The following is a 20024-nucleotide window of genomic DNA, read 5'->3' as shown; positions in this document are numbered from 1 at the left end:
GTATCTCAGTCTTTGTAGATATCCATTTTCCTTCTCCGTGTTATCCTCAGTAAAGCTACCATTCTTCCTTTCCTCATTGGTGATTGACATTAGACTTGTCCCACTTTTCTTCCCATAACTATTACTGTCATTTACAGTGACTTCAGTATCCATGTATTCACCAACACAGCACACTGATGTCTCAGCTCCTGTAGTTTCACTCTTCCAAAATTATTTTTAGGCATCAGACTGAAATTCCAAATATTTTCAAGGCCTGATGTTTAATTTTGTGCATTAAATTGTCAGGATCATGTGTGACACAATATTTGGTCAACCTTTCTTTTCTGTTTCTGAATGTTCCTGGGCCACCTCAACAAAGTCACTGGAGTACGCCCGTCCCACTAGCACAAAGTTGAGCAGCCTCTGAAGGGGAAGTGGGGATGATTATAGGAAAGACAGAAAGAAGACTCAGAGACAAGAATTAGAATTGGGAAGGCTATGGGTCAATTCTACATCAGCCTTGAGTTTATTTTTCTTAGTCGTTTTATATCCCACAGTACCATGGGAAACAAAGTCACAAGGTAACAGAAATCATGGCTGATGTACACACAGGATATCTTTTCCCATCCAGAGACCTCCTTCTTCCTTCCACCAAGATTAAGAGAATATTCAGCCCCTTGCCTTGAGCCTCAAGTGCATTTCCTCTTATCATTCCATGAGTCAGCAGGCCAGCAAATCTGCCAGCAGACCCAGACCTACCTTGAGTGTACCCGGCAGGCAGGCTTTCACAGAAGCGAACAAAATGGCTCCCAATGAAAGAGCACCAAGATCTCTCCTTTATACAGCTCATTCTTTTGAACATGACATCTTACAAGGCATTAAGAGAGAGGAAGTAAGCATCTCCAAGATTCTAGAAATCATAGGAATGTCTACACTTTAATTTTGAAATAACAAAAGTATTCTTAAAAATCAAATCATATTGTTCTAAAATAATATCTTGTGGATATGAAGGGGCTATGACAGAGGGTATAGTTGTTGTCATAAGACATATACACTATCAAGTCAGTCAATATCTGCATGGAGAGGCAATGAGCTCACGAGATCCCAACCTTAGCTGAGGAACTACTGACAGTTGATATCTGGCCAGCTCGAGAGGGAGAGTATGTTTCTATGGGGGTATGCATCATGACAAATTGCCCATGGTCTGGTAGATGGTATCTAATACCCAGAGACATGAGACCAGCATTAATTTATTCAGATTAAGAATAAAGAGGAAGAGGGGGAGGAGGAGGAGACATGAAGATCAGAGGATAATCTGAGGATGTCTTCGAGGAGCCTTGGGTGGGCATAGTCTAAATACATTGTGTTCATAAAGGCACTAATAAGGGTCCTTATGTTACCTGCCTCGTGTGGATGTTGTGAACCGAGTTTTTCTAGATGAGCATGATCCACTCTTGACCACTGAGCCATCTCTGGCTGTCCACCTCCCATTTGCCCCACAGATTCTCTTACACTCTACACTATCATTTCTTTTAATACAGTTTCCCTGTTTAGTTTGCAAACAAATAAATATGATGTAAAAATGACACGCATAAATTGTATTGACTGCCTATGGGAATAATATATCGATATATTGGTTTACATAAATTGTATTATTTAAATTACTTTCAAGAAAGCAAAGCCACAAAGGAAAACATCGTTAAGATTCAAATGTTCTGTTCCCTGGGACTCAAGTCTTGGCCTTGGGTACCTTCTAGCTGTTTCTGCCATTCCTAGAAGTAGAAACATCATCTTGCAGTGGTGATTTTTAACTCACTGTCCCTCTCCTAAATGTAAAAACAGTTTCCCAGCATTCTTCATGAAACATGTAAGGATAAGTACATCATTGAACACATGCGCCCTTCAACTTTTCACTCCAGCTTGTTCTCTCTAGATGAAGCTGGTAGATCAGGCTTTTCATTAATCTTCCAGAAGGCACTTCATTTGTGTTCTTATATGTTAGCATGGGATAGAAGCATTTGTAATAATAATCACATGGTTGTATGGTATTTTGACTTTATTTTTAAAGACATCCTTACTTTTAAAGCTCAGTTTAGATCATTATACAGATAGCTTGACTGACAATGTTTCTTGACTATATAGTACCCCAGGATCAAGTCATATTGAAATCCGACTCAGCAATCTTTAAGTACTTAGTTTCCAGGCTTATCACTGTTAGGATATCAATGGCTTTTCCTCTTGCTGTGATTAAAATACCCTCACAAAAGCAACTTCATAAAGGGTTTGTTGTGGTCCATGTATCACGATGATACATTCTGTCAAGACTGGAGAATGCATTCTGAGAGAAGTCAAGGCTGGCTGGTTGATGACACCCACAGTCAGGAAGCCACAAGTAGTAGGGCCAGTTTGCTTTCCTCTTTCTACTGTGTCTTCAGTCCACAGGAACAGTGCTGCTCACACTTAGGATGGCTTCCCTACCATACTAACCTGAGATAATCCCCCACAAGCTAATCAGGCTACATGGTCCTCATAGGAGTGGGGAAAACCTTGTCTCCTACCTGATTCTATATCCAGTCAAACTAGCCAACAGTAATCGCATGTGATGACTAATTGCATAGCTTCCACAGGAATGGTTTAAAAAATAAATGTGTGCTCTCTAAAGGCAAGCATTGTCTGTGCAGACATGTTTGATTATGTTCTATCTCGTGTGGGTGGGGCACAGATATCCTCCAATCAGCACTTTTTACATTTAAAGATCACTGAGTGAGAATGGAAAACAGGCAGCTTTAAAATAGAACAAAGTGTCTATCAGTCTCTCATTTCTTCAAAAGAAGAGTCAATCCTATTTAAACAATGAAGCAATGCCTCTTACAGCCTCCGCAACCAGTAAAACGGGAGCAAAAATCACTGAAGCAAATCCTCTTAAGATATGGCCCACGATGGAACCACTGTTTTGCTTCATATACTTGATGTGATAGCTTAGTCGCTGGATCTCGCCACTCATTTCCTCAGCTTTCTTCTTAAATCCTTCCTCAAGGTAAGCCTTTTGATCCTAAAACAGTGAACATGACAGAGAAGTAAACATTGCAAGTCCCAACACTGTATAACTTAAGAGTTTCAAAACTTTAGCAAGCCGTCCTTAGCATAGTCCTGAAAACTTTCCCTTACCACGAAGATGCAGCAGAGTTAGACCTACACATTGTGAGGAAGCAGGGTTGAAACTTTACTAATCTTCACCCACCATGTTTGTTATGGCTGCGATGCTAGCAGGGTTGTGAAGACGTGCTTACACAAAAATGCCACTGGCCTGATTGCACAGGGCTCAATCTACAAAGACAACTATATCATGGAGATGATGGCGATCATTGGATGATTAAGGAGCTGATTACCATTTCACTTGCAGATGGACAATGGGAATCCAATGACATGTGCTTCTTCAAGCACACTGCCTACCCTGGGGACAGCCACAGAACCTGCAGAAGCTGCCGGTTCACTGTGCCTTTCAGACTGGACGTTCCCTTCAGTTTAATATCAGCATACATCATCCTGGGGAGGTTGGGGTGGGGCGGGTGGGACTGTGGGGAACAGTCAGGTGCCTGATGATCTGACAGCCCAGACCAGTTGCTGGCATTATTATTACACTGCCTGGTTGGGGAATCTGTTTAGTGAACCCTCATAAGATCATTTTTAAATATCCCAAATCTCTAAGCCTAACCACTGTAGTCATTAAAACCATGAAGGAGCAACAGGAAACCTGATGTCTCCGGAGTCTATGTAAGGAGCGAAATTCAAAGACTACATGGAAAATAACACATAAGAAAGGGGACTCCTTAGCAATAATATGTTATCACGGTGTTTCTCCATGACCTGGTCGCCAACCTTCTCCCACTACCTGGGGTACAAGAACCACCAGGGGGATGAGGAGTCCCACCTTCAGTTGCTTCTCCAACATCATGTTATGTTCTTCAATGAGCTGCTTTCTCTCCTGCACCAGCTTCTCTCTCAGTTGCTCTAGGTTTTCCTTGTTACTTTTCTCTTGAGCCTCCATTAACTGTTGCTGCTCCCTCTGCTTCTGTCTTAGCAGCTCCTGCTCCTTCTCGGCTGCCTCCCTCTGGGTACGTTCCTCTGTCCCAGGGAGATTCAGGGAGAGAAGAAAGAGAAGGGTCCAGTAAAATGTCAACATTCCAGAACCCAGAGAGCAATTCACATCTGAAAGGGAGCATAGGAAACCAGACTCCACCCTGGTCCACACCAAGGAGAGCATGTTTCTGAGGATAATGGAGGAGACCCTGCCCATTTGGCTGAAACACAGCCGGAACAGCCTGTGGCTTCCGGAGTGGGCATCCACAGAGAGATAGCAAGCTTCTGACCTTGGCATGGGTTTACTATGGCGTCTATCAGGAAGCCAGAGTAAGAATCGGACCTCTCCTAAGAGCCAAGAGACATACATGTTCCTGTACCTGCAATGGCCTTCTCCCCTGCAGTGAGGGCTGTATCTGCCTGCAGGATTGAACTCTCAATGATGACCTGTGACTGCAGAAAGCTCTGGAAGACTTCACTTGCCTGCAGGAGCAAGAGGGGACAAAGAACCCTGATAAATCCTGAGAGAGTACCCAAGAGACTCAAGAGAGTCCCCGCTGTGCCGCTGTGCCTCATTGTTAAGTGCTATGGTGAAGCCTGCAGAGTGCCAGTCTCCTTAGTGGCACTGGATACTTCCTGCTGTGGCTCCCTCCAGTAACCTCTCTAGAGACACCTGCCTCAGCTCTGATGCAGCCAGTCCTATGCAGCTGTGCATGCTGCAACAGAGGATGCCTTCAGAGATTGCTTCCCAGTGTAAAATACTGCACGATTGCATAGGAGCCGCTGGATGTATTCACAGGCAAGGCATTTTACCTGCCAGGGCCTCCTGTTATAGATGTGTGACTGTCCTCGGAGTATGGGGTGGGAGTATTGCTCAGAGCATTTAAATAACTAAAGGAAGGTCTAAAGGCAGTACTTACAATGGCATCACTGGCAGTTAACAGAGTAATGTTTTAGCTGTGTTATTACACTTACTACTCCACAGGCAGACCATCCTGAGAGACTTACAGTTATCCCTCAGAATGTGTGATATGAATATTTCTAAGAATCTGGACTGAATGGCAGCTCTTTTGTACCAAGCGAGGCTCTGGTAAAGGAGTTTGAAGGTAAAGCAATTGCCTTGCCTTGCAAAGCCCTGGTTTTGGTCACCAACACCAACATAAAGCTAAAGGCTCCAGGTTAGCCTCGTGTTTTCTTGTTCCTCTTAAGCAAAGCTGTGTGTCTATGCTCTATGGCATGCCCTTCCCTCTGAGCTAAGCTTCCATGCTCCGTGCTCCTCACCTTCATTCACCCCATTCCCATGCTCCCTGCTCCTCACCCTCACCCTATTCCTGTGCTCCCTGCTCCTCACCTTCATCCCATTCCCATGCTCCCTGTTCCTCACCTTCACCCCTTTCCTGGGCACCTGCCAGTAGTCACGTTCAATCTTCTCCCTCATGTCCACGTAGAGCCTGTGTCCCCCAGGAACAGAAAATGTCGAGATATTTTCCATAAAATCCTTCGAAAGTCGATCCAGCTCTTCCTGGCAGTATTTATCTGATGCTTCTTCATTCTTCAACACAAAAAGCCCTTTCTTCTCACCTATTAATTTCTACAAGGGAAGTGACACAGTTGAAGGAATAGAAGGGATAAAATTCTAAGAAACATCATGGAAGAGCCAATCTATTTCCCGAGAGAAAGCACATAACGAGACCGCGAGGGAGTGTGAAGTGCTAGGACCTGAATCTGGATGCTAAAGAGGCCGTGAAAGATCACACTAAATGTTCTTGAGGTTCCTGGTCCTCAAGGCCTTCTGTAAGAGGTGGGGCTGCATCCTACACTCTCCCCTTCCTTGTGGGTGTCACATCCTGGAATTCCATGTTTAAGAACACAATGATGTAGCAAGGAACAGTAGAAAAATGGTGGGTTGTAGCGAGACTTCGGTGAGAAACAGTGTCTTAGGAACAGAAGAATATAGCAAGTTCAAAGATGCACTGTAGATGTCCTGGGCAGGACCGCAATCTACAAACATTAACTGGGTAAAGGATTTAGGACACTATACACTCCCTATTCCATTTGTTAGAAATCTCTAGATTAAAAGCACCTGAAATGTTGGGAAGGGGTCATTCACTCTTTCATAACTATACCCATCATGGTACTCTAAAGCACATATCTTTGAATGATAAATGCACCTATGGCCAGTGAAGGCTCATCAACACTACAGTCTGGAGGGGTAGAGTCATGACAATTAATGACAAGCAGATTACCACCAGCTTCTTCAGGAACAGCTGATTCTCATCCTTGAAGGAGTGCTCCATGAAGACAGAGATGGCTTCCTTCTCACAAGCTGTGTGCTCATCCAGCAGCTCCTGGAGTGTGTCTGTGGGGAGCCTCAGTCTCTGGGCCATCTGCTCACTGTAGTGGTCCACTGCCTTCTGCACAGCTACTGAGTTCTCACGCTGGGCCAGAGTTGTCACCGCATCATCCAGACAAGGTACCGCTCCACTGTTGATGGCATCCACGTAGGTTGTCACCAGAGTCCCCAGTCCTTGTTGATACAGAAGTTTTAAGGGATAAATAAATGGTTATTAGTGAATAGGATTCAAGATCTTAAGACTATATTTCTAAAACTTTCATAGCTTCACATGCACTATAAACACACACACACACACACACACACACACACACACACACACACACACAACCTCCTTCAGCAAACAATCAGTATCTTCTTCCTGTTGTCAATTTATTTCTTTGGTTTTCTAGTTCAGAATGTTAAAAAAAATTAATATCCATCTTCACCTAATAAATTCAACTGTCTATGAAAGTATAATTTTGCATTTAAAACTTGGAAGGGAAACAAATGCCTGAACTAACAAGGAAAGGCATATCGCAGTATTTCTGTGGCTAATTCTAAAAAGTATAGGTTTGTTTAAATACTAGCATTTATATTGGAACTATTTAAATTTCCAAATTGCCTTTCACATTGTGATTCCAAAATGTAACTAACGTGAAGAACATCCCCCATGAAAAGAGAAGGCATCAGCTTTAGGTGTTGAAACACTAATTCTATAATTTATTAAGGACCTTTACACTGGTGATTTTACTATCAGTTGATAGTTTTATGCAGGTATGTTGCAGTCATGGATACTAATGATGTGGTCTGCATTTTTAAAGAAGGATTTCTAATCTACAGTTATAAAATTTAAAAAGTTAGAGTAGGGACACATGCATAGTACCATTGTATATATAATTTTAAAAAAAGTACATGCTAATAAGTTCAACAAAACTACTCTATAGAGAAGTGTGATTTAAAAACAAAAAACAAAAACTCACGATTCCCGGTGACCTTAATTCCCTCTCTGAGGGTCTTCATCTTGGCATAAGTGAAGATGTAAGAAACAAAAGCCTTTGTTCCTTCCCGGAAGTTAGGATCCAACTGGTCTTCTGAGATGGTCTCAAGTTTTTGTAAGAGTTCTTTGTCATGTGTTGGCCGGTCAAAGACAAAACACTTCCGGTTAGGAAAGAATTGTCTGATGCATTCCCTGGGCAAATTGGATGCTTGGATTCTGGGACTGTTGCCTAGTGTCGGAGGAAACACAAAACAACAGGAGTCTCCTTAGCACAGAGGACAGCTGAAGGAGGCCCTGGCCAATGGGAAATGTTCAGCACTTACAGGACTCTTCACCGTACCATGCAACACTTCTTTGCATGTCAAAAGGGCACCAAGTTTGTACTTGGTAGAAGTCTGATGAACTGTTTTGGGAGTTATTTGACTTCAGTGGAGAAGCATATGGCTGAAATCCACAGACCTGAATGAACATGGCATCAAGCATTCTGTAGCTGTGAATCCTGTTGACTGAACAACAGGAGGCTAAAGGTGATTTCTAGCCTAATCACTCCTTGTAGAAAAAGAGTTGTGGGACCCCCACCAAATGCTACAAACAAAGGGTAATCAAGTATTAGAAATAGCAACATTGGCAAATCTAAGATCAATGCCATGGTTACTGAAGGAAACTACTTTGAGGCTAAACAACTCATTTTTGCAAAAGTCAAATATACACTCCTAGAAAGTAAAAGTGAGGAGGGAAGGAAGGGCTATGGACACACACAGGATACTCAAGTCTAGAGAGCTAATGAATAAGGAACATTAAGACAGAACGTCATGAAGTTCTGTATGTATGTGCTGTGTGTGTGTTGTGTACATATGCATGTTTGCTTGTATGTGGGTGCATGTTATTTATGTGTGTGGTATGCATGGATGTATTGTGTATGTATGCATGTGCTTGTGTGTGGGTGCATGCTATGTATGTGCTGTGTATGTATGTGTGTGTTGTGTATGTATCCATGTTTGCTTGTGTGTGGGTACATGGTGAAAAGAGACCTCTTCACTATCCACTTTATTAGTGAAGGATCTCTCAGGTGAAGTGGAACATTCCTCTACAGCTAGTCTGGCTACCCAGCATGCTCCAGAGCTTTCTTGTGTCCTCAGACTGTACACTGGATTGAAGAGAGACTATCATAACCAGCATTGAGGTAATCCTAGAAATCCCACCTCCAGTCATCATACTTGGCTGACTGATTTATGTACTGAGTCACATCCCAGGCCAATATCTTGGGGATTTTTCCTGAATCAATTTTAGCTGTTCAAGAAAGTTAGCAATGTGAGGTGATAGCCGTATCGTCTGTTACACTGAGTAACCATTGTCTTAGTACCTACATGTGTTCCATAGTGCCCAGTTCCAAAGCTCAAGTTCAACACGGAAGTGTTTTCTGAAAACCATACACAGTGCTGGTAACTGTTTCATTAAAAATTGTAGGGGTTGGGGATTTAGCTCAGCGGTAGAGCGCTTGCGTAGCAAGCGCAAGGCCCTGGGTTCGGTCCCCAGCTCCGAAAAAGAGAAAAAAAAGTTATAAAAGGATCTCCATGAGTTTGAGGCTACCATGGTCTACATAGGGTATTCCAAGCTAGCAAAGTCTACACTGTGAGATCTTGTCTTCCAAAAAGTCAGAAAGAAGGTGGGGGGAGGGGAGGGGGAAGGGAGGGGAGGAGAGGGGAGGAGAGGAGAGGAGAGGAGAGGAGAGGAGAGGAGAGGACGGGAGGCCTCCAGAATGCTCCGAGGTGAAAGTCTGCACTGGTTTCCCAGGTTGCACTCTACCAACTTCATGTCCAATGTTTAGAGAAAGCAAAGACAGAAAATGAGAGGCACATTCCAGAACTGGTGTGACTCACAAAGCTCCATCAGCTTCACACTCGGACTCTCAATATCCATGCAAATGATTTCCTGAGCATTAATGCAACTGATCCTGACCCTGTCACATGAATAAACATATGTGACAAATAGACTCAGGGGGAAAACTATGACGACTATAGAGAAGGCATAACCTGAGAAGACACATAGGTCACAAATGTTTTTGCAGACAACATAATCAAGCCAACATTATAAACCTATGTTCCTCCATAAGGAGAAAGATGTGTAACTCCATGAAATATATTTTAGATGAGCTACATACTATAAAGTCATGAATAAGAGTTAAGGAAGGCAATGGTTTCTTAAAGGAAGGCAGACACAAAAACACAATACAAACATGTGGACTTGGGAAGTTTGGATGCATTGGCTCTAGATGTTGCATACAAACTGGAGAGAACACCACCTTGAATAGCTTTGCTGTGCTCTAGGTTTTTTTCCTCCCAGATGAAATCAAACACCACATCCCAGACATTATCAGCCAATGACCTATCAGCAGTTCTGCAGACTTCCATCCTATTGGGAATACGAAGGACTCCACAGAGGATGGGAGCCACACAGCAGATGACAGCCCTCCCCAGCTCGCCCTCCCCAGTCCTCCCTCCCCAGCCTCCCTGTACCTGGGATCAATTTCAGGGCATTCTCTAGGTACTCATCACTTGTGATGTTTTTCCCATTTAACGTCAGCTCCAGCATGAAATCTCGAACAGTCCAGACAAAGTCTGGAAAGAAACTCACAAACTCTGTGGAATTCTTGATTCCATCAGGATTTGGGGAAGACCTTGCTCTGATCAGCTTAGTGAGTTCTGTAACATAGCTGGCGCTTGGCTAAGGAAAACAACTTCAATGCACACCTCTCCTAATTCTCTAGTTAAAATAAATCATTCTAAACACTCTGCTCTGCCCCCAACAAAAGCCACATAATGACAGGGCAGGGCAGGGACCCCATATTCACTCCAGAGCACTCAATGAAACATGGTGGCTCAGGTCCCGGAAGGATACTACAGCTGCTCCAGGGCCTGGTGGTTGATGGTGCTTAGGCTGTTGTAGACAAAGGTGCTGCTCAGAAGCACTGCCAGGGCGAAGATCCAGGAGTCATTCTTAGGATCACCCTGCAAGAAATGAGAAGGCAGAAAGCTGAGGAAGGAATTTGGGCTGGTCCTGTGCCTTTGCTACTCCAGGTACACAGGGAGGGGGCGGGGCAAAGCAGGAGGAGCCCAAGCCTTATACCAGGTTAAAGAAAGTATTTTAGGTCAGCCTGAGAAACTTAGTGGAATATATATATCACCCTTCTCAAAACAAAACTTCAAGTGAAACAAGGACCTCAGTGTAAGATTGGGCACCCTGAATTTCATAGGTGAGGGTGGGGGAGAATGTATGAACTCATTTGCACAGGAAGACTCTGAGCAGGACACAGATTGCTAAGAAAAATAATTAATAAATAGTGCTTTGTCAAAATGTCTTTAACAGTTATGTGTCTGATAGATGGTTAGTATCCAGAATACATACAGAACTAAAGGAAGAGGAGCAGGAGGAGAAGGGGGGAGGAGGAGGAGGAGGAAGAGGAGGAGGAGGAGGAGGAGGAGGAGGGGAAGAAGAAGAAAAGAAGAAGAAGAAGAAGAAGAAGAAGAAGAAGAAGAAGAAGAAGAAGAAGAAGAAGAAGACGACGACGACGACAACAACAACAACAATGACGACCACCCTGAATATCAAGAAAATAAATGAAAATAAATGGCCCAAATGTAAAGTTTGGGATAGAAGTACACACGATGAGACACAAATGGCCGAGGGACACATGAACGGTGAGCCACTCTTGTGTCCACCTGGGGCCCAGCAAGCAGAAGTGAGCAGCTCACAGAGACTGTGAAAGCAAGCACAGGACCTGCACAGGCTCAAACGAGACACTGAGCAGGGACCTAGACACGCAGTCTAATGGAACTTGAATGTTAAAAATATGATTGCTCCTTAACAAATGGTTTCAAAGCACTTACAGATATGCCAATGGCATTCTTCGAAATAAAATTCTATAATTCACATCACATCTCAAAGCAACCTCTTTAACTGTGGGGAAAGCCTGCTAGTTAAGGTCGAAGTCTACCATGACCAGAAAGATCATTGGATCCTGGTGCAAAATGGAGGTCTCCCTTTACTAGCAAGGCTTCCCCTTCTCTGACCTTGTCTGGGGATCCCTACTCCTCACACCTTCTACCTGGGAGAGGCCGAGTAGTCCTTGGCAGACCTACAAGCATCCTCCTCCATCCCCCAATTAGAACCCAACCCAAGAGATTCCTGGTATGCCTCTCCATGCAAATGGTGTACTCACAGAGCTTTAAAACCCTAGCCAATGGTTTTCATTTGCCCTGGAATCTCCTTCCCACTCTCCAAGGTCCATTTATACCCTCCAGTTTGCCATGAATAAAGTATATGTTTCAAGCCTAACCCCTATCCCTAGTAAAGGCGTGTGTACAGGCTAAAATTGCCTAAGAGGTGTTTCACTGAAGATCATCAGAGAAGGCCTTCACCTGAAGGGGCTGTAACACTGAGATCCTTGGAGAAGGCCTTCTCTTCCCACCCCCTCACCCCCAGCCAGACCAGGATCCTGCAAAACTCCACTCATTCTGGACTTCCCTTGATCTTTTCCAGCCCAGTATGCAGGTCTGGACACGCTAAGGAGGAGGAATTGGAGGACATAGAACCACAGCTGGCCCCCTCAAACACACACCATATTTAACAAAATTAAGCTTTAGCAAGAACAGCCACACACATCCTGATTTGAAGCAAATTATCTGGCTACAGTCATCAGAACAGTATGGTTTATATGAAAACCTTTTCCAAAGTGCTATTAACAGATACTATGAGAAGAGCAAAAGGAGCTGTCAGTGGACACTGTCTGTCTTGGAATATCATGGCAAATCCCATTCGTTTGTACAATTAACATGTATTAATGAGTATCCTTAAAATATGATAATAACAGTAACAAGGATATACACCAATGGGGCAGAATAAGAGGGCTCAATGTAAATCCATTAATTAACATGCATCTAGGAAAATAGAATGACATTAATCAACTGTCAACTGATCTTTGCCAAAGATATCAAGGACAGACAGGACAGGAAGACAGTGTCTTCAACAAACAGTGCTGGGGAAAGAGGGTATGCTTCCACATACAGAAAGAAAAATTAGATCCTATGCACACCATACCCAAGTCAGCAAAAATCGATGAGTTAAAAGGCAAGATGTGAAACTAAGTACAGCAGTGTGTAGGTGCAAAGGCAATGAGAACAGCACCCAACAGATCAGCTGCAGCACTCAACAGCCAAGGCATGGACTCATCATGGAGCAGATGTGGATTAAAATACATGACACAGGCAGAGAAAGGAAGGAAGGAAGGAAAGAAGGAAGGAAGGAAGGAAGGAGGAAAGAAAGGAGGGAGGAGAAGGGGGAGAAAGAAATAGGAAGGAAGGAAAGACAGACAAATAGGAAGGAAGGACAGACAGGAAGGAAAAAATGAAGAAAGAAAGAAAGAAAGAAAGAAAGAAAGAAAGGAAGAAGGAAAGAAAGAAAGAAAGAAATTAAGAGAGGAGGAAAGGAAGACAGACAGACAAATAGGAAGGAAGGGAAGACAGACAGACAAACTGGAAGGAAAGGCAAACAGGAAGGAGAGAAGGAAGGAAAAAAAGAAAGAAAAGAAGAAAGGGAAGAAAGGCAGACAAACAGGAAGGAAGGAAAGGCAGACAAATAGGAAGGAAGGACAGATAAGAAAGGAAGGAAGGAATCCTGTGGTGGAAATATGTGAATGAGTATCACACGCATCTAGGAAAATAGAATGACCAGGCATACAAAGGCAAATGTCACATTGGTGAGATCCAACTCACATACAAATCTTAAAAAGTTGAATAAAAAATAGCACTGGGCTGGTTACCAATGTCTGGAGAAGGGCGTCATTTCAGAAGACGCTGGACAAAAATCTATAAAATTTCAGTTCCATAATAAAGTTAACAGAAAGCATGAAACACTGAGAAGAAAAATTGGGCTTCTAATCATTAATATGGCTAATGGCATTGTTAGGTGTGACACAAAAAGTAGGAGAAAATCAAAATTAGACAAGTATGTCTGAACCTAACTCAAAGCTTCTTGCCGGAAAACAGAATAACCAATTAAATTACAAAACAGAATGGGAGAGCAATGTTTGCAAACCACACATCTTCCAGGGTTTATTCAAGACATAAAGCTAGCATGCAACCCAACAGCAAAACAAATCCAATACCCCCAATAAACATGAGGAAGAACTTGAACATATCTTTCTAAAATGAAAGCACACAAGTGGTTGATACGTTCACAAACAGAATGGTGAGCATTGACCCTCAGGGAACTGGAGTCAAACTGGAGGCATCATCACCGTCTTAGGGCAGCTGCCACTAAGACGACAATAGATGACAAGTTTTGATGAAGGTAGTTTAAAAACAGACCCTGTGTGCTTCTGGGCAGAACAGGAATTGGTATAAACACACTGGGGTGCATTAGAACGTTTCCTAAAATAATGAAAGTAAAAGTCTGTATGATCCAGAGATCCTATTTCTATGCATAACTTATAGCTAATCTCATTGCTGACTCGATGGAATTTCACATCAAATCTCCTGGCATTTCTATGAGGGGCTGTTTAGATGACGTAGCATGAGAAGACCCATGCTAAAGATGAGTGGGGCTATTCCATTGGCTGGGTCTCAAGCTGAAGGGAAAGGAGGAGGAGAACTAAACACAGTCCTTTGTTCCTCTGCTTCACAGTTGTAGAAGAGATATGACCAACTGCCCCATGTTCCTGCTGCTGGCCTTCCTGAGCAATTGTAGAACCTCTTATAAGCATCACCTATCAATTAAAAAAGCCTGTGGCCAATGAGCTGAGGCAGGAAATAGGAGGCAGGGCATCTGGCACACAGAAAGAGAGAGAGATAGAGATAGAGAGATAGAGAGATAGAGAGAGAGAGAGAGAGAGAGAGAGAGAGAGAGAGAGAGAGAGAGAGAGAGAGAGAGTGTGTTTCTTGGGGAGATTTACTTAAATCAGCCACTTAGCTGAACTCAAGTTGGAATAAAGGGAGACTCGTCCAGAGATGCTGAGGAGAGGGATAGAGACAAGGAAAGGTAAAACCAGCCATGTACCTGAACAACACAGATTAGAATAAAAGGGATAATAAATTAAGAGCTAGATGGAGAACAAGCGGAACCTTGTGGCCCAAGTATTTATTAATAAATAATTAGTCTCAGATGTATTTCTGGGAATTAAGTAGCCAGGAGAAAAAAATTTTGATTGATGGTTTTAGGCTACATCCCTGCAACACAACACAAGCCCTTTCTCCTGTAGGTTATTTTGTTGTTATTGGTGGTGGTGGTGGTGGTGGTGGTGGTGTTGTTGGTGGTGGTGGTGGTGGTGGTGGTGATGGTTCTTTGTCTGATCTTTGGTCACAGAAAAGGAAAGTAGACAAGCCAGTGGATGCAATCTCCAGGAGCCTGGCTCGTCTGTGTTTCTTGCACCATTGTTCAGAACAGTCAAGCTATTGAACGAATATGAATGCTTCCCTGCGCCTAGGTGTGTAAAGTCGATGTGGAGTATGTTGCAGCATCTGAAAGGCTGTCGTTGGAAACAGCATGTATTTTACATTTGGCAGTGCTCTAAATGGTGTGAGCCAAATACAGACACACAGTGTGACTAGTGCTTCTCCCTCTGCACTGAAATGGAGAACTCCAGCGTTTAGACTCAGTTCTCCTGTGCCTAAATCTAAACAAAGGGATTAAAAGGGCGAGTCAAACTGGGTGGTGTTAGTGGCGGTGACTATAGTGGCTGTGATGCACGCCTTTAGTACTGGCGCTTGGGAGGCAAAGGCAAGTGAGTCTCTGTGAGTTCAAGGCCAGTCTGGTCTACAGAGTGAGTTCCAGGACAGCCAGGGCTACACAGAGAAACCCTGTGGGGTTGGGGGAGGCAGTGGAGAATGAATTAGCAGGCAAGCCCAACAGCTTGTTTCAATTTCTGGAACCCACACGAAGACGGAAGGAATTATAACACACACACACACACACACACACACACACACACACACACACCCCACATAACATCTCACACACAACAACAATGAAATACTTTTAAATCCCTCACTTTACTTATTGAAACTAGAAAACAACAACAACAAAAACAAACCAACATAAAACAAATTCATCTTAGTTATCATGGAACAAACGTGTTGTGGTAAAAATTAAAAAGGATCATGTTCTATCAGTTTCTTCGAGCTGGATCTGCTCTACCTCTCGGTCCACCAGACGCCCTCTCCTGGCTGTCTCCCTCTTAGCTGTCCTCTTCTGCACAAACCCCTAGGCGGTAGTTACCACGCCTGACACACACACACACACCCCTCTCATTCTGTGGGCCCTGTGCGTTCTCACTCCACATGGGCAACAGAACCAGATTCATATGCTCCAATTGTCTCTCAGCCATTTCTTTCACACACTGTCCCCTTTAGCTTAGTAAATCAAATTTCTAGAAACTTGTAATTTAGCAACTAGATTTACATGTTAAATTCTCAATCCACAATTCATCCACACAGTAAATTCACTGCCAATTGATAAAGATATAAACCGCCCACCTAGACAAGATAAAATCGATCTAGTTCACCTAAATCTGAACCATCCTCCTCCATAGAATCCATCTTGATCTTTGCTTCTCCTCCTCCTCCTCTCCTAGCTTTTTCCCCACCTGTCCTTCCTTCTCCTGGCCCTGCCTTGCTGCATAAGGACATCATCCCATAAACACATACCTTCACAGAACTGACATAGTCATCTTTCTCAAGAACTTCCAGCATGCCCTCCCTGTCTCCCTATTGACTGCTGATGAGTTTTACCACTAAAGGACATGTAAATCCAAGGGTTGTTGAGATGTCTCAGGGGTAAGAATACTTGGTTCTCTTCCAAAGGACTGGGATTTGGTTCCCAGCATACTTGTCAGGCAGCTTCTAACGTTCTGTGACTCTAACTCTGACCTCTGACCCCCAAAGATGCCTGCACTCACATGCATAAACCACAGACAGACACACATACTACCCATAACAAAAATAACAAAAACACATCTTGCAGAAATGTAAACATAACTCCTTAACCCCAACTCCAAAATGTACCCTTGATATCTCAGAAGACAGTTCAGAAGCCATTCTTTGTCCTCTGAGATGGGCAAAGGCCACCCACCTTCTCAGCAAAGTGTCTTTACACCTAAGTGCTCCTAGTAGAAGTGGCACTGTGCTGCCTGGGTCACCTATCAAAACAGAAGTCCTTGTTCTCCTAGATATGAGTACTGGTGGGTAACAGCCCTCACACACCAGCACTTTGAATGACAAAGGCTTTCAGAACAGACTTCAAGGAATAGACAGGCACTGGGAATGGAGACCCAGCACCCTTGACCCAATATAGGCTAGCTCAGAAGTTCTAGCCCCAGCTCTCCTTCTTGATATTGACAGCTAAGAGGCTGGCCCATGATAGCTCTTGCCACTTTCTCCGTAGATTCTTCCCAGTTACTGGACTATATCAGAGTACACACAGGAGGTATTTGAAAGGGAAAAGTTTAAATTTGCCCCCTAGACAAAAGTTCAAGCCAAAAGCGGGCCCTGGAACTGCCTGTTCCAGAAACTAGCTGATCACAGAAAGAGTAATTGCACCAGCTGGTTCAGTCACTTTGTTCCAGAAACTAGTTAGCCATAATAGCAGCTGACTATAATAGCAGCTGACCATAGTAGCAGAAACTGGTTAACCATAAAGTTAGATTAAAATCTTAAAGAACAATCACGAGAAACAAGAATCCTTGTGATTTGGTAACAATTATGAGAAACAGGAGGTTCTTCCTTGTGATTCGGTATGGTTTTTCCTTTAATTACCCCCTCTTCCAACCATTCGAGGTCAAACTCCTCTACCCCTGCGTGGGATATGAGTCTCAACCCCAGTGAACTGGTTTCTGTCGTCCCTATCAATAAACCTCTTGTTGATTGCATCAAGATCGGTCTCTCATGAGTTCTTGGGGGTCGCATCATCCCGAGGCTTGAGTGAGGGTCTCCCCACTCCGGGGGTCTTTCAAGATTCTCAGTAAAACTATGAAGGTTCTTGGAAGGAAGAACCTTTACTTTGTTCACTAAAATCTTACTACTATGCCTAGAATCCAGGAATTTTAACGGTTGAATAAACTTCTGTCAAACTGAATCAAATAATTCCCCCAAGTGGCAAGAAATAAAAGCATGTTTTGCATATTAGAATACACCTAACCTTATCTGAGAAGTCTAGATAGAGCACTGTTTGTCTCACCTGCTGCAGTTCAGTCAGAATTCACAAAGAGATCATACAGTTAGATATCAAGGGGTCAGAAGCGCCAGTCACAGCCTGATCCTACCTTTTCCACATCCCCTAGGCCCTCGGTGTCCAGGAGGACCAGGGTGTGCTTTGGCTTGGTGGGGTGTGGCACGCACCACATCCAGATGCCCTTGGTCTGCGACTGCACTGTAGAGCCCAGAGGGAAGCCTGAAGGGAAGAGAGGAGGATAAGGGTCAGGTTGTGAATGTCCTGCACAGGCAGCCTTGTGTGGTAAAATATCAGTGCCCTGATGCCAACACTGTTGCGAAGGAATCTGAAGGTCTTAGGAGTTGAAGCCTAGTAGAGGATGCAGGTAACTACAGAAGGGGTTTCCCAAGATCAATGAACCAAGAATTGTTAGTGAAATCTTCCAAACCGTGTCAAGATAAGTGCCTCTTCATCAAGGTTTCTTCTCGGGTGTTTTAGTGACAGCCACAGAAAAAGTACAAAGAGGGAGCTAGGCCCGCGACGAGCAGATGTAAGCAGTAGAGTGGATGGATGGAGCATTGTGAGTACCTCAGCAATTGAAACGGTGCCCCATCTCCCCTCGAGAATGTCTTCATTTACAGGTCATCCATGTCAAGCTCTATAGCTTAATGCTACACTTAATACGAGAACGATGCCACGCAAGGTCTCCAGATGGAAACAAACAGGCACCCACAAGGCAGAAAACGGGGAGTGCAAGGGCAACTGCACGGAGAGTGTTTGGAGCAGCCATGGTTGTACACGCCTGAAATCCTTATTGGCAGGAGACACACACAGGAGGATTGCCAGTAGTTTGAGAGCCACAAGGACATCATAGCTAGAACCAGGCCAACCAACATGACAGACTCAAAAATAGATAAATAAATAAATACATAAATACATAAATAAATACATAAATAAATACAAACTAAAAGTACTTTTACAAATGGTGGGAAAATGGCGTGGACTCCAAGGCAGAGACACATGAGAAAAATAAAAAAAAAAAAAAAAGGAAATAATTATGATAGTTTTTGCATTCAGAATGATTAAAGACAGAAGTGTGCAGCTGTAAAAGGATATAAAGTACTCTTTAAAGTTTTTTTCAAGGGGTTCTGGATTTAGCTCAGTGGTAATGCGCTTGCCTAGAAAGCGCAAGGCCCTGGGTTCGGTCCTCAGCTCCGAAAAATAGAAAAAAAAATAGAAAGAAATTAAAGTTTTTTTCAAGACCTATTTATTTCTAAATAAACAATTTTTAAGAGTTACTTGTTTCTTCTTATGAGTATGAGAATTTTGCCTGCATGTGTGTAGGTGCACCATACGCACGCCTGGCACCCACCGAAGGCAAATCAAAGAGCATCAGATCTTCTCAGGCACCAGGCTCACTGTATGAGACAGGAGACTGAGGTGCAGGATCCCACTGTTTAGGGTGTCAGAAAAGGGCCCAGATGAGCACTGGTAGGAGAGACATCCTTTAACAGCACAGAAGGGAAGAGCTCAGGGAAGATGATTGTGGAGCAGTAATTAAGGGTTGCAAATTATCGTGAGAGGGTGGCTTTGCTGACAGGAGTTTCACTGCCCTCCATTATAATTGGGAGTAAGAATTAAGGAAATATGACAGAGACAGTCAAACCTTTGGCTGGTACCCAGCATGCCACTCACCGTGATTCTGTCCGGCCAGACAGTTCATCAAATAGGACTTCCCTGTACGATACAATCCAACAATAGCCACGACTACCACTGGCTGAGAAATCTTGTCCAGAATCTCTATGGCTTTCTGGTTCACTGACAGCCGTTCATTGTGGTTTTCCACCAGACAAATGGGAGCCATTTGTGGTTGGGTCACAGCAACCTGCTAACCTCTAGACGAATCTAGGATAGGAGAAAGAGTGTAAAGTCATACTCTGCTCACAGCCACCCAGTGGCTCAGCGGCTAGGACCGGTGACCTTTGTAGGTTTCCTGTTGGCAGCGTGTAGCCTCACAGGGCAGTGAGCAACCTCGAGTCTCCCTGTACGGAGCGCCTTCTTCTTTCTCCATTATTCTTCTGAGTTCTAAAGAAGCTTTGATAATACGTGGGCTGCTCTCATCCATAAAGTTTTAATTCAATGTAATAAAATCCAAACTATAGTGGCCTTCATCAGGGTCACTTTATGTTGTGTACTAAGTCCTGTATGAACACCTTTAGTGTGTGACCTCGAAAGACTTGGAAGTCCTTCCAAGTTACGGATTACTGCACCCATGCTGCAAATGAGAAAAGCAAGTTTCCAAAAACAATAACAACACAGCAAAATGGCAGACTAGTGCGCTCTAAGCCCTCAGTCTCTCCATGAATAGATTTAAAATGGCTAAAAATATGTATTTGAAAGACACCCATGAGTTACACAAACACTGAGATGTGC

The 20024-nt window shown here is 43.6% G+C and overlaps 1 protein-coding gene across 2 annotated transcripts in view; it reads right to left on the bottom strand.

Annotated features, from left to right (window-relative positions):
- Positions 1–460: 460 nt before the first annotated feature.
- Positions 461–20024, bottom strand: part of Gbp6 (guanylate binding protein family member 6) — a 28334-nt gene continuing 8770 nt past the window's right edge. The window contains 11 exon segments of one of the 2 annotated variants that reach the window (NM_001432802.2): positions 461–2961; positions 3008–3031; positions 3911–4104; positions 4440–4542; positions 5444–5650; positions 6306–6586; positions 7375–7620; positions 9908–10104; positions 10290–10399; positions 17704–17831; positions 19287–19496. In NM_001432802.2, the coding sequence (NP_001419731.1) occupies positions 2959–2961; positions 3008–3031; positions 3911–4104; positions 4440–4542; positions 5444–5650; positions 6306–6586; positions 7375–7620; positions 9908–10104; positions 10290–10399; positions 17704–17831; positions 19287–19455 (1662 nt within the window). In that variant the 5' untranslated portion in view covers positions 19456–19496 and the 3' untranslated portion in view covers positions 461–2958. 2 annotated transcript variants of the gene reach the window in all.

This window comes from Rattus norvegicus, chromosome 14 (assembly GCF_021556685.1).
Source record: "Rattus norvegicus strain SHRSP/BbbUtx chromosome 14, alternate assembly SHRSP_T2T, whole genome shotgun sequence".
Taxonomy (NCBI): Eukaryota; Metazoa; Chordata; class Mammalia; order Rodentia; family Muridae; genus Rattus; species Rattus norvegicus.
This window is presented reverse-complemented; position numbering and strand designations above follow the sequence as displayed.